The following is a 25,244-nucleotide window of genomic DNA, read 5'->3' on the forward strand; positions in this document are numbered from 1 at the left end:
TAAACTTATTGAATTTTACACATTTCGAATGACTATGAAAATTAGACTGATTTATATGTTGCTATAAAAATTGTTTTGTTGTTTTTAGAAGTTTCGCTTACTTTTGATATGACTGTTGACCCAGAGCTCGTTACAAGGGATTGTTAGATTCAGAGTAATTTAATTGACTTTTTACAAAAAAGCTTGTGCTGATAGTTATTTTCAACTCAGAACTGATTTTTAGTCCACAAGAAGGAGTGTTAGCACGTTGATGGGCCGTCCCCCATTATACATTCCTAAATGTAAATCAACTGGTTCGGATCTGCATAGGAGAGTTATAGATAAATCATCTGAAAGAACTATTCTTCAAAACAATAGGATGTCTCAGCCTAGTGTTGGCTGTTTGACTCGATCAAGCAGTGGTGGGATTAGAAATACACATTTGGTGAGACGCATGACAAAAGTGTGAGATCCCCTTGATTTCTGCATCCTTTTACCATCATTGTACCCATGTACCTACTCTGTATTTTTGCAATTTAGTATTTTAGCTGTTTAGGCTATTTTCTAACGATGAGGTATTTTGTAGCTACTAACAAATATTCAGAAGTGGTCGTTATGCTAATCTGCTATTAGAATTAGCGTATGAAGATCAAATTTATAAACTAAATCTTAGGTTTCTTTTGAAAATTATGCGCTCCTTATATAGCCTATCTTATTTTCATGTTTGGGAGGAAAACGGCTGGCTTCGTAGTTCTTTTGTTTGCATCGTAATCAGCAATCTATTGCTCGGTAACGGTAAAATATCAAAATCAGAAACTTTCGTCTTGGTATGGGAATTGTGAAACAGGGAAAGATTCTTTTGAACTTTGCAAAAATTCTAGTAATTTTCTTAGAAAAAAACTTCTTCATGAAAGCACCACCACTGATTTTATATTTCTGTTTAATCACTACAAAAATTATTTCCTTCCTATTTTGTCACACACTTCCGTTTTTCCTGTATCCGTACTCCCTAATGGACCCCCCCCCACGGTTAATCTCACCCCCCAGGAAATTTTCCCAGTCGTAAAATTCAGTAGCCGAAGTAAACATATGAAAAATAAAAGAAATGAAGAAAAGCAGACGTTTTCAAATATTATACCTATATTCTAAAATATAGATAGAATATATTATGTAAAATATCCCATAGTATTTATAGCAGGGTAAGATAAAGTTTGAAGGAAATAATTTGATAGTATGAAATTAGTGACAACTGTAAAAAGGTTGCCCTATGATGGAAGTTCAGAGAAATAACATGCTGGGACTAAAAAGAATATATGAACAAAATAATTTATTTTTCATATTTTGACATTGGCTGGTCAATTTTGCATATGGGTGACTTTTTTCTTCTTTTTTTTGGGGGGGGGGGATTGTCAGTGGGGGAAATTTTCTGGAGCATAAAAATCACCAGAAATAGGAGTTGCCATCCCTAGTGATAGATCACTAGGGATGGCAACTCTGCTTCTAATATTGGACGTGTAGCGAACGTGGAATCCTCTTCGACAACCTGATGTCAAGATTCTGTGTCTCTTCAATGTTTCCTGAAAATAGTTCTGGAAAAACTAGGTGGTTCTATTGGCGAGGGGTTTTGGTCGGCATAAACAATGCGAAAGAGTCTCAATGAACAGGTTTCTCAATAAATAGATCTCTGCCTAACTCACACACCAATATGGACATAAATACAAAATGAGGTTGCAAAATTCTCCGATTCAAGGAGAATTTTGCAATTAAACTTCAAAATGCTTCCGTGAAACGGTGGGGGAAGGTTTTCAAGGATTTTAGGTCATCACCAAAAAAAAGTTCTTTCTCTATTGTGGCCGAGGAGATTGGATCCAAAGAACCATGGAGAAAGACTGAAATTGTTGGGAATATCGCTGAAAATCTTTTTGCTGATTTTCTCAAGGGAAAATTAAATAGACAAAACAACAGGTCATTGCCGGTTGGTAATTGCACCCCTGCTAGATTTTGAAAATAATTTTTTGGTATTTTCAAATTAAAAAGTAAATAAATGACCCCCATAGATATTGAAATTTGTCTTTTGCCTTCAGAAAAAAAAGTCGAAAATACCCTTTGTCCCCTTCCTCTCACCCACCCTAGGGTGAAAAGAAGTTGATTAGTAGTGTGGTGATTTTTCCTAAACTCACTTGTCAACTTATTATATATTCTGTAAGTTTAATGAATAGCCTTGAACTCTGAAACCAGATGTAAGCCTGGGTGGTGAATTGCACTCCATTCCACGAAATAGTTAGTTACCGACGTTACAAGTGAATAGATGTGAATTTTTATTGTTGTATCGTAGAGTTAATAAAACTTGTATTTCTGTATACGGATTACGACAAGTAGCAAATCAGATCCTTATTTTTATTAACTAAAAAAAACAAGTGTTTTTAACTGAAAGTAAGGAGCGACATTAAAACGAACAAAAATTAATCTGTATATGAAAGGGGCTGTCCCCTCCTCAATGCCTCGCTCTTTACGCTAAAGCTTTTTATTGTTTTAAAAAATAAAGTTGTGAGACAGAGTTAAACTTTAGCGTAAAGAGCGAGGTGTTGAGGAGGGGACAGCCTAATTTCTGTTCCTAATATACAGAATAATTTCTGTTCGTTTTAAGTTTTAATGTCGCTCCTTTTTTTTTCAGTTAAAAAACTTTTTTTTTTAAGTTAATTTCTGAACGTTTTTGAATTAATGCAGCTTTGATTTTGGCTCACCGTATATGAATAATTAAAACGAAATTCGCACATTAATTTTCCTTTTTTGGCTAATTAGCTTTCTCGAAATTTTGTTCTGACGTAACTTGCGTAACGAATTTCTATATTTGTATGTTTTTATCACGTATATTAGGGAGTTCGCTCCCTTGTCAATACCTCGCTCTTTACGCTAAAGTTCTAATTTTGTTTGAATCACAAACCCATGAATCACAAAGGCCGGTTAATTAGAATAGATAGCTCTTTGGAAAGTACTAAAAAACTTTAGCGTAAAGAGTGAGGTATTGACTAGGGGGCGAACCCTCTCATATACGTAATACGTAATTTCTGTTCGTTTTAAGTTTTAATGTTGCTCCTTATTTTCAGTTGAAAAAAACTTGTTTTTTTACTTAATTTCTGATCTTTTTTTAAATAATGCTGCGAAATCTGGCATGGAAATGTCCCTTCCCCCAAGGAAATATCCTCCATGGAAAGATCCTCCCCCGTAACCCCTACTCCGACCCCGACCCCCCACTAGAAAAAAATTCCTCCTGAAAACACCTGTATACTTCCCAAAAACCAATACTATATGTAAACAATGGGAAAAGCTTATAACTTGCAGCCCTTCCCTCGGGAACTGTGGAGGATTAAGTCATCCTAAAAGACTATTTATTAGATTTCCGACTATGCTGAACAAAATGGCTATCTCAAAATTTCGATTGGGTGACATCGGGAAAAAAATGAGCGTGGGAGGGGGCCAAGTTGCTCTCCAATTTTTTTGGTCACTTAAAAAGGGCACTAGAACTTTTAATTTCCGTTCGAATGAGCCCTTTCACGATATTTTAGGACTGCTGGATCGATACGATCACCCCTGGAAAAAAAAAAAAAAAAAAAAAAAAAATAATAAACACCCATCCGTGATCTTTCTTCTGGCAAGAAATACAAAATTCCACATTTTTGAAGATAGGAGCTTGAAACCTCTGTAGTAAGGTTCTCTGGTACGCTGAATCTGATGGTGTGATTTTCATTAGAGTTCTATGACTTAGGGGTTGTTTCCCCCTTTTTTTCGAGATAAGGCAAGTTTTCTCAGGTTTTTTTTGCGTAACTTTTAATGGGTAAGACTAAACTTGATGAAACTTATATATTTGAAATCAGCATAAAAATCTGATTCTTTTGATATATCTATTGGTATAAAAATTCCGATTTTTTAGAGGTTCGGTTACTGTTGAGCCGGGTCGCTCCTTACTTACAGTTCGTTACCACGAACTGTTTGATAATGATCCGGAACCATGAAGGTTATCAGTTAATACGCATCTGCTACCACTGTTACCCTCAATACATTGTTTATTTCAAAGGTGTTGCGAGATGGTTGACAATTTTTACCTATTTAATTTGAAATGCTAGAGACATCTATGTTTGGCTTGGACTATTCCTCTCAATCTTTTTTTTTTTACGCCCACTTTTGTTGGCTACCTGTTGGGGGACAATATGGTACGTCTGTTTTTCTTTCATAAAAGAAAAATCAACTTAAGTATGGTCTTAGCAATATGGGAGGGAGATTTTAATATTAGAAAAAAAAAGTTAAATTACTGCTTTTCATTCTATCAAAACAACGAACTACGAAAGAAAACAAGTCGCAGTAGATAATTATATAAGATAAATTTAGCGAAAATTAACGTCATAAAGAAAGATATTAAATTAATTGTTACACTATCACCATTAAAAACATGTTAAAAAAAAACATTATGAGAAAATGGGGTCAAAGACAATATAAGAAAAATAGTTTGAAAAACAATAGGCCAAAGCAACAAATTAAAAAAGGAAAAATATAGAAAGAACAACAAAAATACTTGTCTATATCTATATAATTGAGTGTAACATGTGGATTGTTTGTAACAGGTCCACACCTATTTAGAAGTTTGGTAAAATCGTCCTTTCCGATTTTTTAACAAATTTGAAGGGACGATTTCCTCTACCTCATCCTGCTTGTAGGTATGTGCATGTTGTTTCGTTGGAAAGTTTAAGAATAAGCTAAGTACTACTACTTGGCCACGGCTGGTTTTGTTATAGTATCTTTAAGTATTCCAGTGTTTTTTTTTACAACTTTACTTCAAATTTTACCAATTTTATTAACGTTGTCTAAGTTGAAAGATGTCTTGTAAGCTATCTTGGTTGGAGGCTAGCCTGGAACTTGTATATGTTTGGCAAAGCCTATCTAAGGGCCTCTTTCCATCATGGCTAGTTGGTTGTTCTGAAGAAAAGAACGCTTCCACTGTTGTTTCTTTATCTCCTCTTTTATTTCTCTTATTTTTTCTGTTTTATTTCAAAACAAGTGTGCCCTACCAAATTTATGATAAAAACTTATATTTGAGGCATTTAGATTCAAAATCTGATTAACCCCTTAAAATAAACTGCGGAGAAAATTGAAAATGAAGTTCCGTTGTTGTTTTGATTATAATGTTACGATCTTGTGGAGGAAAATTTTTCTAGTAGGCTATTTTGTGCAATAAAGATACGATCGAAAATTGGCAGACCTTGAACAAATTGCAACAAAAATGATTTTCATACCCTTTGATAGAGAAAAATGTGCTTCGACAACGCTACTTCTAGGCAAAATGGGCCCACTTTTACCTTTGCAAGTCGGCCTCGCTGCGCAGCTAGACCGCCATCGGAAGTCACGTTTTGTCATTAATAGTCTGAATGAACAAGAGTTCCGTTCCTCATACGATGATGTGCAGAAGTTAAAAAGTGTGTAGCAAGCCACCAACAAGCAGAAACCCAGTTATGTTGAAACAGGTTTTAGCAGCATGTGGCTGCCATTGTAGATCCTGATATTTGTACTTTAAATGGTAAGGGTACTTTCCAAGGTATTAACCGATGGTGTGCAATTCCACAATCGAATTACAAAGCAAACGACACAGTTCTTTCAACGATAAAATATGAGAACCTCCAGCAAATTTCAAATTTCAATCCTTGTCTCGAGCTTGACTTGTTTTGGACAGTTTCTAGGTACCTTAAACTTCACGGCCTTTGATTGGGTTCCTGTAAGCAATATTTCAAGAACCATCTACAAAAGCAGGTATCTTATTTCTACTTATGCTCGATCTTCCTTCGAGTAGTGCTCCATGTTTGTATTCTGCCTTGATGTATGTAACCGAGCAAGGGGAGGAAAACGGATTCGTGCCTGTCGTAATGTTTCACCTACGGTGGAAGTCTATGAAAATAATAGAAAGTGAAAAACCAGGACGCATCCTGAAAAAGATTGTCTTGAAACTAGGAGGATTTTAGGACATGTCATGAAAGGATCAGGAAATCGTTTATGCTGAACAAACAGTGCCTCATATATTGTTGGGGAAAGCAGTAACTCGCGCTTTGCGAGGAAACATGATCATAGTTTGGACGCTGCAAATCTGCCTACTAAAGGTCGAGGAATTCATAACAATAGATCCGTTGAAAGCTATGTATGAAGGGCTCATCATCGGTAGGTTAAGTTTGCAAGATGCCTATATGGATTAAGTACTGAAATATCTTTAAGCTGCATTTGTCAAGCAGAAAGAAGACCTTTCAGTCCTTGGAAACGGAACATTCCAGCTTTGGATATAGCTACTCGATATAGTTGGCATAATTCATCGGCTCCCAAGAGCAGAGAGACCCGGTCGGTAGGACGAACATTTGTGCGTATTAAAAAGAATGCTTCCCTATATCGCAGCTGGGAGCCATAACCAGTATGTAAAGACTGAGAGAATTTACTTTAAAAAAATGGACAACCTGTCCGTTTGTCACCCAGAAATGTATAGATCCTTTTGTGACGATGTCCTTCATATGATAAAGCGCCCGAAAAAGCAGTAGGGTGGGTTTTTAGCTGACCTATTAACAAGAGAGGAACTTATGAGGAGGCTTAATACATCCGGAGACCTTACTGGTAGAGGTGGAATGACAGAATTTCCGTGAAAATTTTGGGTTATGATGCGTCCTGATTGCATTGAAATAAACTATCTCATGCTGGAACTTACAGGAAAAAAAAAAATACTGGACTAGCGGACCGCACAAGGAGATGGGGTTCTCATGGCAGAAAAAGGACCATAAAGATACATTACTTGTCATAGAAATGCTTGAAAAGTCAAATTTATTCGAAGATTGTGGAGGACTGAGAAATATAGTGAATGGAATAATGACTCCCCTAGAGTCAAACATGGAAGAAGCTCTAAAAGCGGGAATAGTGATTCTTGATAGTATGGTCGACAATTCAGTAAAAGATTATGTTTTCAGAAAGAAGCTTTAAACGTGGGAGCAGTGATTGTTGATGGTATGGTTGACAAGTCAGTAAAGAATTATTTTTTCAGAAAGAAATCGCAAGTAAGCCTCATGACAGCCAAGGGAGCTGGCTCGTTGGCCATCAAGCACATAGATCCTAGCTTGAAATTCCAGAGGTTTTTGGTTGTTGCAAAACGTTCAATCATACCAAAAAGAGACTGCTTAAAATACGAATTATGTGCTTTTCCTTCGTTACTCTTTGACGACGACTGGATCAGGAGGACACCAAACAACGCTGATCTTGCGAAAGCTTTACTTGAACCTTGTAAAGACGTAGATAACCTGTGCTTAAACAGGAAAGAACTAATAGTACCCCACCTTCACGTGTTGGATGTTGGAGCTCTTCTGCATAGACTTCAGTGGGAAACTGGAAGCAGCTATTCAATTATATTTGACCAGCGCTTGTTGTTTATTGAAATGTGATGCCCTCACCTTACAGTTATTTTTGACGGTATGATGGAGGACATGTAACAAAAGACCAGACACAAAGCAGACGTGTGAAATTTAACGGAAGAGAGGTGCTGTTTACTGCAGATACATATGTTCAAATGCCCAAGGAAGAATTTCTATCTAACAAACACAAAAGGAAAGTTCATCCGCGTACTTGGTGAAAGGCCATGTGAAACGGGGGTTGACGTTAAGCAGGCAGAGGTTGAAGCGGAAGAGAAGATCGTCAAAACTGCTGTTGAGAACTCTAATATACTGCCTATTGTGCTAGTTGGTGATGATAGTGACTTTCTCGTTCTTTTATTTTTTCATTTCATGTCAATTGTGATTTCAATAAGATATATTATGCTCCATAAGTGATAAATGTGGTATAAGTGTTGCGTGGGACATACACATGATGAAAACTAGGTTAGGAATAGAGCTCTACTATTCCATTCTTTTCTGTCATGCGCGATTTGGCTGAAATTCTACTTCCCATGTACAGGGTGTTGGAAAAGGAAAGGCTACAAGTATGTATTTAAGGAAAACGAGGTGTTCCGAAGAAGTTCTGAAGTTTCCCTGAAGGTGAGCGCAAAGGAGGAGATAGTTAGTGCTGGAGAACGTTTACTGTCCATCTATGGACACAAGAATGATGAAAACACAAACTCAAATCGCTCTAGTATCTTCCAACAGAAGGTTTCAACATCCTCAAAGTTTATGCATCCTCGAAACTTTCCACTCCCTCCTGCATCTACCAAGTTTCACTCTCTGCGCGTCTATCATTAGGTCCAACATTGGAATGTAGATAACAGTTTCGACCCTCTTCACTGGGGATTCAGGTGCAAAGAAACAGTCTTTGTTTATACGATGACTGATCTGTCTCCTGCCCCATTACAGCCTCAGAAAGTTGCGAAGTGCTTCTGTAAATCGAATAGCTGCGACTCAGAGAGATCCTCATGCAAGAAGTGGGTCTGGATTGCTATATAGCTTGCAAATCATGTAGAGGGATGTTCTGCCAGAATGCCATGGAAGCTGATAAAGACAATGAATCTGCAGTTAATGCCAATGATTCTTGAAAGTTTTCTCTTTTTATATTTGACAAAGTGAAATTGAAACCAAAGTTTTTTGAAACCAAAAAGACTTTTCTCAACTTAGGCTTTCCGTAAAAGTAGCCTATTCTAGAGAAGAATTATGCAATTTATATTCCGTAATATCGCAATAGCTGGTGTTTTATAGGTAACAAGTCTTTTTCTTTCCTTTTTTTTTGTTATCTGCGATCAAGAAAACCCTAGAAAGGAATCTTTACTCAATAAAATAGGATATTTTGCCGATTTCGTACTTTACCCCTCTCACTTCAAACTCTAAGGAGGAATTAAAAAAAATATCCATGTAATTCAAGTGATGGACCCATTATACCTTTTTTTCGTTTTCTACGACCTCAATAACCTCATGAAAATTATCCTTTTCAATATATTATCAAGGCATTGTCTTCTTAGCTTTTTGCCCACTCCGTACATTCAGGGCAGACTTGACCCATTTTGCCTGAGGCTAGCGATGCCGATATTGAGTGTGTTAGTGTGTTTCCTCTATCGAATGGTATAAAAATCATTCTGTTCCAATATTTTCAAGGTCAAACCGCATTTTGATTGTACTAACTATTTGATGTTTTCTTGTGCGTTTCGGTAAAGAGAATGTGTTTAACCATATATTATTCTTTTACGGAGTTTTTTTTAGGTATATAGTTATGACAGTGTTACCTATTGAGTATTTATCAGTCGAAGATTTAAAAAAAAAAAAAAAAAAAATTCTGGTTAGCTAAAAGAGAAAGAAAACGTACAAATACCGACATTAATTTAGTCTGGATTTTTTTTAAAGTCTATACCGCGGCCTTCAGTGGGTATTCCAAGGCAGACACGACAGAGTGAAAGGACTCGTTACTCTCAGTTAAGCGGTTCTAGTTCTAATTTGGCTTCTAATGGTCACTTCACTATTCCTGAGCCTCCGCCTCCTAGAGCTAGCGTGCGAGAGATCCACCGGGACTCTTCAGTTCACAAGGAAAAGGAGAACCTCGGAAATACTGTTCCCAGATTAAATCAGTCTTCAAGTAGACTAACGGCAGTGATGAGTAAGTTTGAATTTACAGTTTTTCTTAAAAGTATTTTGTCAATTGTCTAAATTATTTTATAAAGGACTGATCACTTGATACTACTAGTGCTCTCTTAGAAAGTCCTTTGTGAAAAATCCAAAAATTAATAAGTTTTGGTGTTTAAATTTTGATAACTTTTAAAGCGTTTGCTCTACTCTACGCAAAATTTTTGACGCTTACTGAAGTCGAAATGTGGTTACAGCAAAACTTCTCAAACTAAGTTTTGCATACATTGTATACACTTTCTATGTTTCGTTAATGCTAGTCATTTGAATTCTTTATTGCCCAAAACGTAAAAAAAAAAGAAGAAATTTCACGCACTGTACATTAATATGACTGAATAAAATGCTATCATTTGAAGAGTATACCTATAGAACTTGGGCCCAAGCCGAATCTGTTTTCATAATATTCATTATTCCCATTGTGGTTCCATACTTTCACTTTGGGGTAGGGGGACACTGTTATTGAAAGGGCAATACTGAATTCTAAGAAAAGTTAAATGTTTATAAGCGTTTGTATTAACTTAATAGTTTTTTGTATCGGATTATTGCAGAAGAAAAGTTTACTTTTTGATTTAAAAAAAACTACAGAATGAAGCATTGGACTCTGTAGTCTCTATAGGAGGTGCTGATCTCCGTTTAATGGCACTTCAGTCAGGAAGTGGAATGGAGGGGGCTGGGCCCCGGCAATATTTGTGCTTTAGCAAGCCCTTCCTGTTTACCTTTCCCAGATTTCTCGAGGTACCCATTTGTAGGTGGCTCAACTTTGGTTGAGCTTACAGAGTTATGCCACTGACCGCCGTTCCAAACTACCTAACCAGCGAGACCAGGACTTGATCTGTCCCTGTCCTCATGGAAGGAGTTTTCCCACTCTGGTGACATACTTCCACTTTGGGTTAGGGGGCACTATCATTTAAACGCTCTTTGAAAAGTAAGGATTATATTTTAATGGTAAAGCCAGAATTAGGATATAGGAGCTAGGTTGTGTATTACGATAAAATAAGTGGTTAGTACTGTGTTTAATATGGCCCATGAATAAGAAGTTTTAACGTTTTACGTTTTGTTGGAAGGTGGATAATACATGCAGGTACACAGGAGTTTGTTCTGAACGAGGGTACAAGAAAGCTGACTTCTTATACCCTCGTTGACCTCCGTTTCAGAAACCTGACACAGAAGAAACATAAGAAATTATAGGGACACAAAACTCGAGAATCTGAACCAAAAGCACCAGGAATTGTAAGTAATGTCGTGACTAGTAATGGTGCCTGTAATATGATAAGTCAATGGGTGTAACCGCTTGTTCATAGAATGTGTATTATGCTAGAAAATTAAAATGTGTTTTATTATTACTGTGAAATACCAAGTAATATTGCGGTACAATAGGAAGAGGGGAGTTTGATATTTGTAAATTGTCGCTGCATCTTTCAATTTTGCATCTTTTGACCGATGGGAATAATACAAACATTTAGAAAGTTCCTTATATAGAACAAAAAAAATCCTTTTATGCCTTGTTATTATGTCTGTAATGTGTTATCTATGATTAAAAGTAGGAATAAAAGTACTGATAAAGTCATTTTAAAATCGATTTTTATCATGACAGCCTTACTCTGACAACGGCCTCTTTTGTCCGTGCGTTTGGTTTCGGACTATTTTACTACTTTCCTATTTATATGTGCTTTTTCAATTAGAATAAGTTCTTTCTGGGCCTATCTTTTCTTTTATTAACTGATAGCTTACAAATTTTTGTCGTCACGCTTGACTTTTTTTCCTTTTTTAATGAAAATTTAACGAGTTCATGACCATTCATGATTCCTGATGAGAGGTGAGAGGTCAAAAAAACATTTAGAAAGTTCACTATTAAACTGGATCAATAGTACCTTTGATGACATATGTCCTCAAAGTTAAGGATCTCCCTAACTTTGAAGATACATTTAATTAATTATTAATTAGTTATAATTAATAATTACTACTACTACTATTACTACTACTAAAAACTCACCGCAGCACCCAGCCGCCTGAGGCAAACACAGCTACGCACGCTCCTCCTCCATCCCAATCTATTCAAAGCCTCTCTTTTTACACCCGCCCACGAAGTTCCCATTTCCTTTAAATCTTTCTTTATGACGTCCTCCCACCCCAGACGAGGACCACTTACTTTCCGTTTAGCCCTAGACGGTTGGCCGAAAAGAACAATCTTCGGCAATCTGTCATCCTTCATCCGCACAACGTGCCCTAGCCACCTCAACATTTCTTTCATTATAGCCCTAGAGAGTGGTATTAAACCGCATTTTTCGTATAGCCTATTGTTTGAAATACGGTCAGTCAGCCGGGTACCCAGGACAATCCATAATCAATTTCTCTAGAAAACATCTAGTAAATCTTAATCCGCTCTTCTGAGCACCCTTGCCTCAGAACCATATTTGACCACTGTCATCGTTGTAGCTTCTAATATTCTAATCTTGGTTCGCAGACTTATCTTCTTATTCTTCCAAACCTTTTTTAACAGTGAACAAGCACACTGAGCCTTGGCTATTCTACTTTTAACATCTTCACTGCTCCCACCGTCTTTACTAATAATATTACCAAGTTAAGTGAAGCTGCCCACCTGATCATCTTGTTGTTGCCCTACGTCACCTTTTGATCTTCACCTATTCCTTGCCTTAGTGACTTAGTCTTCTTAACGTTAATTTTTAAACCTATTCTAGCACCCTGAACTCGAAAACCTCTAAAACGTCATTCATTTTGTTCACGCTTTCATCTAGGATGCTTAAATCATCAGCATAGACTAAGTCCAGGAGACTTTTTCTCCTTCCCATTTAATTTCGTGGTCTCCCATTGCCTTTCCTGTGCTCCTTAAGACAAAGTCCATCAAAATAATCCATATAAAGGGGGATACAACCCTGCTTGATTCCTGATTTAATACAAAACCAGCTGCTAACCTTATTTCCTACCTTTACCGCAGCAGTGTTATTCTCGTACATAGCACTAATCACTTTAATTTATTTGTCTGGTATACCATACAAACATAAAACCTTTACTAAAGCTCTTCTATCAACAGAATCGAACGCTGGCTCATAATCTATAAAACTGAGGACCAAAGGTGTTTGACAACTTATGCACTTCTCAATCATTAGCCTAAGAGTGAAAGTTTGGTCGACCCATCCTCTACCTTTTCTAAAACCGCACTGTTCTTCTCTTAAAACTTTATCTATGGCATCTCTCAGTTTAAAAAGTATCATATTACTAAGTAATTTACTACCTACAGAGACCAGACTAATGCCTCGATAAAAACCACACTCTCTTTTATCACCTTTCTTATAAAGTGGCTTAATTTATGTTTTCCTAAAATTTTTAGGTACTTGCCCATTATCATAAATTTTAGTAATAATCTTCAGTAACTGATTTCTAACCTCAGAGCCACCCTATATAAGAAACTCATTTACCACAATATCAGCACCTGTAGCCTTATTATTTTTTTAATCCCTTTAGTAGTGCCGCTAATTCTTCCTCACAAAACAAATCTTCCTTCACACCCAAGGTATCTTTTTCACTAATATTCATAGCTGCGGTTCTAGCTTTCTTCCCTAAGACACCTTCGGCAGCTTCAAACCAATATCATAACTTCCCGGGAGGTAGTTACCCTTCCGATATTTCAGCTTTGAATTAACCCTTGACACTACTAGATCGTTATCTTTACTTCTAACATCAATAACAGCACTCCTATATACCCAAGTATCTCGTATTTATCCTGCCAGTCTTCGGTTTACTATAACATAATCAATAAGGTTTGCTGTCTTACCACCAAGGAATACAATGTTAACTTATGAGCCATTTTATGACCAAACACCGTATTGGTTATAACTAGATTGTTATACCTACAAAATTGCAAAATTCTGTATCCATTACTGTTTTCTTTTCCTACACCAAATTTACCGAATCTAGGATACCATCTATCCCTATTTCTGCCGACCTGGGCGTTAAAATCTTCTCGTGAAAACATAATATTTTTACCTGGGACCCTGTCTTTTTGCTCTTGTAACTGTAAGTAAAATTCATCTGAGTCACTAGTATCTCTGTGAGTCGGTTCTAAAGGGGCATATACTACTATAACTGATACCCTGAACTTTTTTGTCATAAAGTGAGCAATTAGTATTCTATTATTAATACTTTCCCAGCCTAAAGAAGATTCCCAGCCTAAAGAAGACTCCCTGTCTATGTACCCCATCCTTCCTGCCTGAGTAAACAAATTCTATATCACCTAATTTCACGCTTCCTACTCCTGGTATATGAGTTTCTGAGACTCCTAATAAGTCCAGTTCGAATCGTCTGAGTTCGTCAGTCAAAATGTCGATGCAATGGCCATATTTCTTAACGTCGTAACATTCCAAGTACCAATTTTCATGTTCTTTAAATCCTTGAAATTATTTTCGCCTCAGGAAAAGCAATGATCCCGGATACTAGTGCAGAACAGGGATCACATATCTTCTCAAGTCTACATAGAAGTGCTTATGCCGGCTTAGAACCGGACAGCAAGAAGTCCCTGGGACCTCCATAAATGGAGGCTTTGTGCAATCCTGGGCCCATCTTGGTCACAACATGGTTTTCAGCACTTGGCGATGCTCTTGTATCAACAAGAGTCGAAATCCTGCACAGATAATCTTAAGTCTATTATCTCTGACTCATTATATATTCATGCCTACAAATATTATACTACTACGGGGAGGAAACCCATAGAAGATAAATTAGCTAGGAAGAGGTTTTTCAGCCCGAAGACGCTCGTCAAAACATACGAAGCCCAGCAGAATTATCCATTAGTCAGAATTCCGTCCCAATGCTGTGTCGTTTTCTAGGCTATAATTTCCTTGAGGGGCGCCACTCCTCAAGTGGGAATAGAGTTGACCGCAAGATCCCCAGTCATGCAGATACCTCGAAAGCGCCGAGGCAGCCCTTAACAGAGGCCGTTGTCCATAGATCTGGATCTTACGCCCTGCTGCTGTTGTCCTCCTGTAGAGGAACCTCCCGTAATGGTGTTCTGTATCACTATGCAATTTAACCCATTACTGAGAGAAGGTTTGTAACTCCTGGGACTTGTGGACAAACCAGTGGGCCCTTTTGAGTGTACATTTGAGGGGCCTTCTTCCTCCTCTGCCTGTATTTATGGCCCCAGGCGAGGATGCCCCAGTTTCTATTATAGACCCCCAGGGAAGAGGTCCCCCCTTGGTCCGTGCCTCCTATAGAGGTACCCTACATATCTGTAGAGCGTTCCCCTAACGCCACCTGGGGAAAAGCTGAGTGGCCTGGGGGAGGCCAGAACAAAATGGTTATCTCAAAATTCCGACTGGACATGCTTTGGGAAATGGTGCGCGCAGAAGGGGTGTCCCCCCAATCACCCTCGGCCACTAAAAAAGACACTAGCCCCTCAAATTTCTGATTGAATGAGCCCCCTTCAAAGTTACCTTTTCGAATGCAAAATTATTATTCAATTTTTGTATTTGGTCCCTTAGAAATATGACAATATCAATTGCTCATTCAATTAGGGCCTTCGGGAGCTTTCGTTCTCGAAAGTATCCCCTCTCACAAACCAATCATGCCTCCTGCCCCGAAAAAAATTAGATTAATATCTTAATTAATAATTAAGATATCGAAAATTAAAGATATCTCTTTAAAATTGGATGACAGTAAGTACATGAACATTAACGGGAAACACAAATCGCTAAAAAAAATTAATGTTAATTTTTTGGTAGAGTATGGAGACCCTAGTTTTATTGTGGAAGCCAAAAAATTCGGGAATAGAAATGGAAATTCAGGAATACGAAGCAATGAATGAACTTTTGTAAACTAACACCGTATGTTTGACTTTTTAATACATTTATACCAATGGGAATTGTAGAAGCGCTTATAAAGTCTATTATTAAAGTGGACCAAGTTCAGTATAAAGAGTTGTGAGAATTATGCCATCAAAGTCTAGTGAACAAAATAAGACCCATTACTTATGGTTACAATCGTTAATGACCAGTAAAATTAAATCTAGACAAATGGGTATGACAGTTGTGTAGAGTTTCCAGAAAATCCGAGAGAATTCTGTCTTTAATAGTATCAAATGAAATCGTATTTTTCAAAATCATGCAGCAATCATGGAAATATCTAGGCCAAGGTGGGATTTAGAACTTGGCCGTGAATGCGATGAAAATATCGATTTTAAAGTTTGTGATAGTATTTGCATCGTAAATATGTCTAAAATCGGTTTGATTGACTCCAACGTATTTGGATACCGCCAGAAAATATGCTTGTAAAGAAAATTTAACAGGTTATTTATAATCTTTGTGAGTGACAACAGCTTCCCTTAAAAAAAAATCCTTATATGCCTTATAATTATTTCTGTAATATGTTATCTATGATTAAAAGTAGGAATGCAAGTAGTTATAGTAATTTTAAAATTGATTTTTATCTTGACAGCCTTACTCTGACAACGGCCTCTTTTGTCCGTGCGTTTGGTTTCGGTCTATTTTACTACTTTCCTATTTATAAGTGCTTTTTCGGATAGAATAAATTCTTTCTTGGCCTTTCTTTGCATCTAGTAACTGATGGGTTACGAATCATACTCGTCGCGCTTAACTTTTTTTCCTATGGAAATTTAAAGAATTCATGACCAGATTCTTGATGAGCGTGTTGGCTGAAAAATTACTGTGACAGAGATGATATGTCTAGCGTTGAGAGCCCAAGGAGACCTCGTGTCTCTAATGCTTATTCTTTTTGGTAAGGTGTCTCTGCTCCCGCAAATAATCTAATTAAACGCTAATACAAGCTTTCTGCTGTCAAATAGCGATATTTACAAAAATAATTTATTCTATCTGTCACAAGTCGAACTGGTCATCAGTCTCAAAGTGGGCTATTGGTTCAATAATTGTTTATTTATTTAAGCTAACCCGGGTCAGGGAAGACGTCGAAGCAATGTGGTGACAGAAGTTGAAAAGCTGAAAAAGAATCGTGAGGAGCGGAGAGCGAAACAGGCTGAGATGAAAGTGGAAAAGGAAAGCTTGATGGGCATTGACCCCGGAAATCCCAATTGGGAATTCATAAACATGATACGGGAGTATCGAGCAACGTTAGACTTCCGACCAATAAAAGAAACTGAAATGATAGAAGATCACCAAATCACGGTCTGTGTTCGTAAGAGGCCTTTGAACAAAAAAGGTATGTTTCCCATGAGGGAAAGCCATTTTGCTCTGCTTTAGTCTTCTTCATTTTCCGTTTTGTGCATTTTGTCTGATTTTTGTGTATTAATTCGTGAAGTATTTTTCTTTTTGGACATTGTTTTTGAGTATTAATCTGTGATGCATTTTTCTTCTTTGAACATGAATAATTATTTCTTAGCTTCTTTTTTTTTTTTTTTTTTTTTTTTTTTTTTTTTTTTTTTTATTGCGACATCTATCCTCAAAAGGTATAGTTTTGTAAATAATGACCCTTTTCTCCTTTTTTTGTTTCTTTGCTTTTTCTGTGTATTTTTACACTTGATTTCTTTCTATTCTTGCTGTTTATATCGTTCTGATCGTTGTTCATTGCAAGTTAATTTGGTTAATTATAAATTTTAATTATAAATAAAATCAATTTATAAAATTAATTTTGAAAAGATATAAGTTTTCCTGACAAGTAGAAAGCTAAGCTGAAACTAAAAACGAACAAAATTACTGTTTCGCAGTTTATGCAACATGTATCTGTAAAACTGTTTCCTGTGTTTGAAGGATTCTGAAAAGCAAGCGCTTTGTTGAAAACTGAGCTTACTTGGGTGTTTTTTTAGAGAATAAAGTAAATTAGGATTTATTCATTTAATGTTCTGTAAAAGATTATTGCAAGCTTTATAAATTAGCTTTTATTTGCTACGGGCTACTTAAGCAGTTTCTGCTCCTAATCTTGTTTTCTTTCATTGGTTTCGTGTTTTCAGTGAAGTACTAGTTTTTCAGAATTCTAGAAATATAGCGAAACATCACAGTATGGTTTAGTGTTGTAAAATTACCGGAAAATAAAAACTCGGTAAGTAAAATACGGTAAAATTGGTAAAATAAAGTACTCCTTGGGAAATATTGGGTACAGTTGCTGTTTTAGAGTTGCCTTGTAGGTAAAAGACCAGTTAAGCATTTATTTTCAGCATCACTTTCAGCTTTTAATGAAATTTTTTAAGGATTCTGATTTTCCTGGGCTTAAAAAAGGTAATACCCCTTCATCTAGAGTTTCATCAATTTAATTAACTGTCTAGTTTATCCCTTTTGTAATCTTGTGCTTAGGGTAATACCTCAGCAATTGGACAATGCCTGATTTCGGACATCCATTTTGTAAAAAAAAAAAATAAAAATTGCAATTTTTTCTACATTTAAACCTAAGAAATGTTACCCTAATAGCCGTGCATATTCAAATAGCTATATTCAGTCACATTTCTCATATCATATGTATGTTATATTTCATTTATTTATAAAAGCACCAAATTGAAGTAAAAAAGTGGTTTGCAACATCTTTGCCACCAGCATCTGCTGGAAAATCTAACTCCTCTCCTTCAGATTCTGATCCGGGCAACTGTGCCTGTTCCAATCCCCAGGTTGCGAACTGATTGTTTCCTGATTTTGGGTACTTGGACCTATATAATTTGGACTATATATTTGTACACTAGGGGTTGGGGGGTTGAAGCATAGCGGGTCTAAATGCAAAATATGTTAGCTACAATTATTCTGCATATTATGAAGTAAGAATTGTTTTCCAATTTCATGCTGTTAAAATACTTTACCCCAATCCCTCCCCCTAATGTGCAAATATATGGCGCAAATTAAATAGGTCCAATGCATTGTGTTACCCGTCACCAGGGGTATAGTTTGGGGGGAAGGAAAGGGCGTAGTTGCCTCCCCACCCCAGGAATTTGGAGAAAAAAATTGCTATATAGCCCATGCCCCTTGACTATCCGGATATGGACCCTTCTTGCTCCCCCCAACCAATAAAAAAGCTGGAACTACGCCCCTACCCGTCACTTGTCTTTGCGGCTATGAAACCGGTTTTCTCATATCTGGTATGTAGATCAAGAACTTCAGTGTATTCTGGCTAATTAATAAGTACCGAGAATTCTTGTCCAATCTTGTTGGTGAATAGCACAGTTTATAGAATTAGCAGTATGATCATACCCTATCTCACCTATTATAAAAACCCGGACCAAGGTGCGAGTGCTCCAGAGAACGTTTTTGTAGATAGAAACATAAGCGGCATTAGATCTTTTCACGGGTAGACAAGTCAGATTTCTCTTGGACACGAAACAAGTGGAAACCCGCTATTACGAATAATGCATTTTGTAACCATTTCTCATTGATTTACGGTAACAGACTAACCCGCTAATGCAGAAAGAAGTGGGAGGAGCTTTTTGTTCGTACCGAGAATGAAGACCAGAAATGATCTGCGATAAACTTACTGGATAATTCTATAAACTGTGGTGAATAGTCTTTTGTTTGATCTAGCTTGTTTTTTTTTTGGTATGGGTGTAATTTTCTGTGGGACAAGGGGGTGCCTGCCCCTCCCAAACCTTTGTTATAAAGGTCAATAAATCATATCCAAACCTGTTTCTGTCTACCTCTTTGCGCTTTTGTGCTGTGAAAATTCCAAGGCGTCGTAAAATATGTGAGATACCGGTAAAATAGGTAAAATACGTAAATTACGTAAAATAGGTAAATTTCGTAACACAGGTAAAATACTAATTTTTTGGGGGTCCGTAGAATTACGGTAAAATACGTAAAATCCCCAATTTTACCAGTTAGACAACTAGTATGGCTGAAAAAGTTTTCCCGAAATATGGGAATAAACTGCGAAGCAGTAATTTTTGTTCGTTTAAGTTTCAGCTTCACTGTTATTTCAATATAATTTTTTTTGTTATTTTTTGTTTGTTTGCAGGTTTTAAAAACATATGCAATAAACCTACAACACTAGTATGGCTGAAAAAGTTTTCCCGAAATATGGGAATAAACTGCGAAGCAGTAATTTTTGTTTGTTTAAGTTTCAGCTGAACTTTTCTTTCAATAGAATTTTTATTTATTTATTTATTTTTTTTGCAGGTTTTCAAAATATATGCAATAAACCTTACCGACGGATCTTTGTCTAACTTGATATAAGAAAATATGGAAATTAACAATTTGTCTGATTTTTTTAAGATAATTTAGGTTAGGCATTAGGTAATTAGGTAATTAATTTGAGATTCTGCCCACATTCAGGGATTTTTGGCTGTATTCTCATTCCCAAAAATAAACGATAACTTATTGGAACGAGTCAGTTAAAAAAATGCCTTTTCAATTTGTAGTTTTTGGAATCGGGCATTTGATAATCCTTTTCATGAAAAAGAAGGTGGCTAGAGTGGAAGCAACTTCTTATTTCATGGACTCGAACATGTTTGTTCTAGTTTGTTCTATCAGACTATCTCGGCCCTTTTTTCTGACGACAATAATATCTTTTCAGTTCAAGTAACTTGAACTTGTTTATCAGAGGACTCAGGCTTGACAAGTTAGGAGTTGGGTGAGAATACCATTTAGGTACCCTGTCATCGGTGGAAGGATAAAATGACCTAATTTATGTTTTAAGGGATGATCTAGCAAAATTTAAGCTGACTCATCAGTAAGAACTCTCATCAAATAAAGGAATAGCACAAACTCTTAACTGGAAGGGCCTTAGAGTTAAAGAAAAAAGAAAAAAAAGGAAAATAGTCTGCGGAATGGTGTCAAAAAAGCTCTATAGAGCAGCAAAATGAATTTTTGAAAAAAAGTTGTCTAGAACATTATGACAGTGAATAAAAAAAAAAGATTATTCTCTCACTTAGGAATTCTGGAATAATCTATGCGTTTCATTGTTTTGCCAATTTGTAATTCCCGAACCACACAGTAGTCACGCCTATTGATTGGATTAATCCAAGATTTACGAATTGTTCATGTTCTTTGTTAACTTGTCATTGTTCTTCGTTAAGCCACACTTGTGCTAGAGAATTGGACAGTTTCAATTGGCGAGAACGTAGCCTTAGACTTAAGTTATTTAAGTTAAGTTATTTAGACTTAAGTTAAGGTATTAAAAAAAATGCATTTATTAAATACTTAAGACTTATTATACACTTCCCCAAAATAAGGCACTAACGAGTCTTAATACTGATTTGTCTTGGATTTCACGGGGTCAATTTCAGCTTTCACCTAGTTCGGGCATTCACTTTACCATCTGGGGTAAGATGTGGAGGAGCTGAGGTGAGGTAAGCCACTTCGTCCTAAACAAAATTATTAAGTGGCCGCTCCTATCTTATAATGATTCAAGCTTGAGAATCACTAATATTGTGTGACTATGGGTGCACGCTGGAAGCCAATTATCACTAGTAATGAATAAAAACCTCCATCCTAAAATGGCTCTTGCCTGCCAATTCAACTCTTTATATGCTCACAATTGGCAAAAGTGGCTAACAACTTAGTTCTGTTTGCACTTATAATGTAAAGAACAATTTATTGCAGAAGGGTATGTATACTATGACACAAGCCTTGTTCCATGTTCTTTAGGTTCAAACTGACTATGTCTGAAAATGTCATTTCTAGAAAACGTAATTGATAGAAGAATATATTTACAGTCATCAACGGTTTCCAGTCCTTTTTTTGATCTGTAGCCCTTGGAATGTTATGAGATTATGTCCCACCCTTTATAGATTTGGCTAAGTTAGTGGTGTTGAAATATTACTTGATATGTGTGTCACTCTTGATGATTGTATCAATTTTTTGTTTAATTCACCTGCAAAATCTTATCTCATACCCCAGCCCAGTTGCGAACTTTTGCTTTAAGTACAATAGTTATTTTTTGTTTTTCGTGATCAATGATTTCCAGCTCTTTTCTGGATATATAGCCCTTGGAATGCTATGAGATGACTTCCTACCCTTTTTAGATTCGACTAAGTTATTTGAAACATTACTTGATGTGTGTTTAATTCTAGATAATTGCACCGAAATCTTTTTAAATTCATTTTAAAAAATCTTATCTTATACCTCAACCCAGTTAAGAACTGGTTATAATAATTGTTTTTGGTTCTTTTTAGTGACTGTTTACTGTTGAATTACTGTTTTACTGTTACTCTTGAGTTTACTGTTACTGTTGAATGGATTGTGATCAAGTGACATTGTACTATGTTAGAGAATAGTTCTAAGAGTGCAGTTTCAAATTTAAAACCTTTTCATTCTTTCCTAATGGTATTTGATCCTTATTTTTAGAGAATGCAAAGAAAGAGGTTGACGTGATATCAATACCGAGTAAGGATCACATTGTCGTCCACGAACCAAAGTCGAAAGTCGACTTAACGAAATATCTCGAAAATCAACATTTTAAGTTTGATTACGCATTCGACGAAACATGTACAAATGAGCTTGTATATAAGTAAGTTTTTTTCTCTTGTTTTTTTTTTTTTTTTTTGTCCAACAATGCTTCAAACTAAACTAAGATTTCACTTATTTGTGTCTAAGAAATCACTTGATGCTCTGCAACTGTTCTATAGACATTAATTGTTAAGTTAATTTTTTAGAAAGTATTACGCAAAGAAACATATTTTCAAGCTCCAAAACTAATCCTCAATAAAACTATTGAAAAAAACCATTTTTGTTGATTTCCGTTTTATTTTTTCATTTTTTTTGTCTGTTCACTGGTAATTAATCATATTTTATTTATTATTCTTTTAGTCCTCCAGAATTCAAAATCTTTAAGCCTATAGAAGTATCATGGTGACCTTTAAAATAGTGATTTATTGTACACTGTCATGTTAATCCATAGGTGGAAAAATGTAAGTGGTATTCAGGGCCATATCCCGGATTTTTTTTTTGTGGGGTGTGAGTGGGGTACAAAAGAATTTTTCAGGGGAGGGGGATTACAAAAAACTAAAAACCGTACCAAAAATTTGTTTATATTCATTTTGGTTACTTTGTTATGAGCCGGGCAAAGTTTTTTGGGGAGGGGGGCGGGTCGGACCCCTCGCCCCGGCTACGGTCTTTGTGGTATTGTTTGTGGATTTTCTCAAGTATTTACATTGTTCTTAAATAAATTTAGTTTGTAACTATCTGAAAAGTCTGTCAAGACAGATTCATTAAAAAGAAAACCATAGCCTATACTCTTTTGTGAGAACTGAAAAATATTTTCTTGACCCACCCCCCAAAAAATATTTGAAGTTCTGTTATCCCTATCCTCCCCCCCCCCCCCAAAAAAAAATGGATTCTCAATTTGAGTCTCCGGCTGAGAGACAAATCAGGGGAAACCTGGTTTTATGCAATCTCTGTAATCAAAAATTCTTGTTTTCCTCAAGGCCAAACAGGCAAAAAGAAAATAACCGCGTTGTGTTTATCGAAAACACAAGAAGGCTTCAGGTTAGGTTGTTGTATCTTCGGTAACGCCTCAGCTACCTGCTATTAAGCGTCACCGTGATTTTTTTAAATTATGATTGGCTGGAGCTTACTGACTTTATCAATTATACGAGGTGTGGCAGTAAAGTAATGAGACTGATTATTTACTTAACAAAGATTTTAGTTCTTTCAAATATCAATGTTATCCCTTTCAAATTTGTTCCCTTGGGCAGCAATGCACTGGTAGAGACGTTGCTCCCATTGTCTGCAGGACCTTAGAAAGTCTTCAACCGTTTATGATCTTCAGCATGTCTGTTACAGTTTTTTTTGTGGCTTCAAAGGTCCCGAAATGACAGCAAATCGTGTTAGTCGCTCAAAAGGGGAAATAGCGTTTTAAGTTTCGTTCGAACGAGCCCTTTCTCGATATTTTAGGACCATTGGTTCCGTACGACAAACACGCATCTGCGATCTTTTTTTCTAGCAAAACAAAATACAAAATTCCAGATTAAGGAAATAAAATTTCAAGCAGAAATTTTGTTTTCCAAAATCACGCAAATTTTCCCCCAAAAATCAAACCCCCCTTTTTTCCAAAAGTCAGGCAAATCTTCTCAGCTTAATAGCTTTTGATGGGAAGCACTAAACTCAATAAATCTTGTATATTTGGAATCAGAATAAAAATCGAATTCTTTGGATGCATCTATTTATATCAAAATTCTGTGTTTTTTTTTTACAGTTTTTGTTGTTATTGCACTATTCCGTGAGGCACAATGAAAACACGACTTCAGTAACCACCATCATATAGTCAACGGATAGAGTAGAAACTTTTAAGCTGTGGAAGGGTTCTGATAAATGTGCTATCTCACGTACAACATTGCAGGATTGCCATATCGCTTGCAGAATCGCCTGTCTCATTAATTTTCTGCCATGCCTTGTATGAAATGAGATTAGTCAGATTGACTTGTGAAAAGCGGATGATAAATGGCGAAATAATATTCTTTGTTTTTTTTTTGGGGGGGGGGGATCACTCCTAATTTTTTTAGAGTTCCAATACAAATGGAATTCTGAAAGTCTGTAGTCAAGCGCTTTGGTACCAAAATCGTCAAACAAATAGCTTAATCAGATTGTCTTTTGAGAAGCTCATTTCATATTAAGGTTCTCTAATTTTATTTTTTTTTTAGTTTATTTTTTACTCGCAGAAAAGGGACAAGATTTACTGTTAGTTCAGCTAAAGAGAAAAAAAATGAATTGTCTATTTTTCGTTTTGACAATGTAAAAGTACTGCTGCTACGGTTTATAATTTCAAAATTTCTTTTACTTCGTCCATTCCCTTTCGCTCTTCTTTCGTCTCTGTTATTAGTAACTGCTTCATGTTCAGCTATTTACAAAAGAAATTTCTATTTATAAAAAAAAGTACTAAGCTCCAATGATTTTGCGTACATTGTTAAAGGGAGAGAGCTATTTTGCTTTATTTAAAAGATAAAAAATAAAGAGTTGACAAAAATGATTTCTGTAAACTTCGTTTGATGTTGTAAATTTTAACTTAAGGTACTAATAAATTAAGCTGATTTAAGAGTCATTATTTTAAAAAATGGGTTTGAAAAGGATACTTCGGCTGGAGACGTTTTATTTCCGACATTTTCTTCAATAGCCAGCTTATTGGAACTATCAAAAGTTCGAAATTTCAATGTTTATGCCTTCAAGATCTGTGTTGTCGAATCGGAAACAGGAAATGGTATTGGCAAGTACATAATTTTTTTTTTTTTAGATTTACTGCTAGGCCACTAGTGCAGACAATTTTTGAGGGTGGAATGGCCACATGTTTTGCTTATGGTCAAACTGGAAGTGGTAAAACCCATACAATGGGTGGAGACTTTTCTGGCAAGACCCAAGACTGCACAAAAGGAATTTATGCACTAGCGACAAAAGATGTGTTCAAGTTCTTAAGGACCCCTAAGTATAAACAGCAAGACTTGAGTGTATATGCCTCATTCTTTGAGATTTATTCTGGCAAGGTATGTACTTTGACTAGCTAAAGAGATATTTATAGACCTTTCTATTAAGGTTCCTTCACATTGAAAACGTAAGACTTTACGTTACGTTTAGTCCTAAGGTTGTTACGTTTCATGTTACGGGTCTTACGTTTATGTTCCTTCATATCGAAAATCTTCCCTTCACACTGCAGCGTCAATTTTCAATGCTACCCATGCAAAAAAGTGGTTTTCCTTTTTGTGCAAGGAAGGGGGCTGTTTTTTTCCTATTCTAGGTTTTTGACCATACTGATTCCAACGGTACA

The 25,244-nt window shown here is 36.2% G+C and overlaps 1 protein-coding gene across 4 annotated transcripts in view; it reads left to right on the forward strand.

The window, feature by feature from the left end:
• Klp10A (kinesin-like protein 10A) overlaps window positions 1-25,244 on the forward strand; it is a 91,754-nt gene that overhangs the window by 35,146 nt on the left and 31,364 nt on the right. For 3 of the 4 annotated variants that reach the window (XM_089096795.1, XM_089096796.1, XM_089096798.1), the window contains exons 4-8: window positions 224-424; window positions 9,315-9,564; window positions 16,506-16,778; window positions 21,836-21,998; window positions 24,717-24,963. In XM_089096795.1, coding sequence (XP_088952921.1) covers window positions 224-424; window positions 9,315-9,564; window positions 16,506-16,778; window positions 21,836-21,998; window positions 24,717-24,963 — 1,134 coding nt within the window. The remainder of the gene's footprint in view (window positions 1-223; window positions 425-9,314; window positions 9,565-16,505; window positions 16,779-21,835; window positions 21,999-24,716; window positions 24,964-25,244) is intronic. The other variant, XM_089096797.1, reaches the window with a different exon arrangement.

The sequence above is a fragment of the Artemia sp. Qi Xiang Cuo genome, chromosome 11 (genome assembly GCF_049724085.1).
Source record: "Artemia sp. Qi Xiang Cuo chromosome 11, ASM4972408v1, whole genome shotgun sequence".
Classification (NCBI taxonomy): domain Eukaryota; kingdom Metazoa; phylum Arthropoda; class Branchiopoda; order Anostraca; family Artemiidae; genus Artemia; species Artemia sp. Qi Xiang Cuo.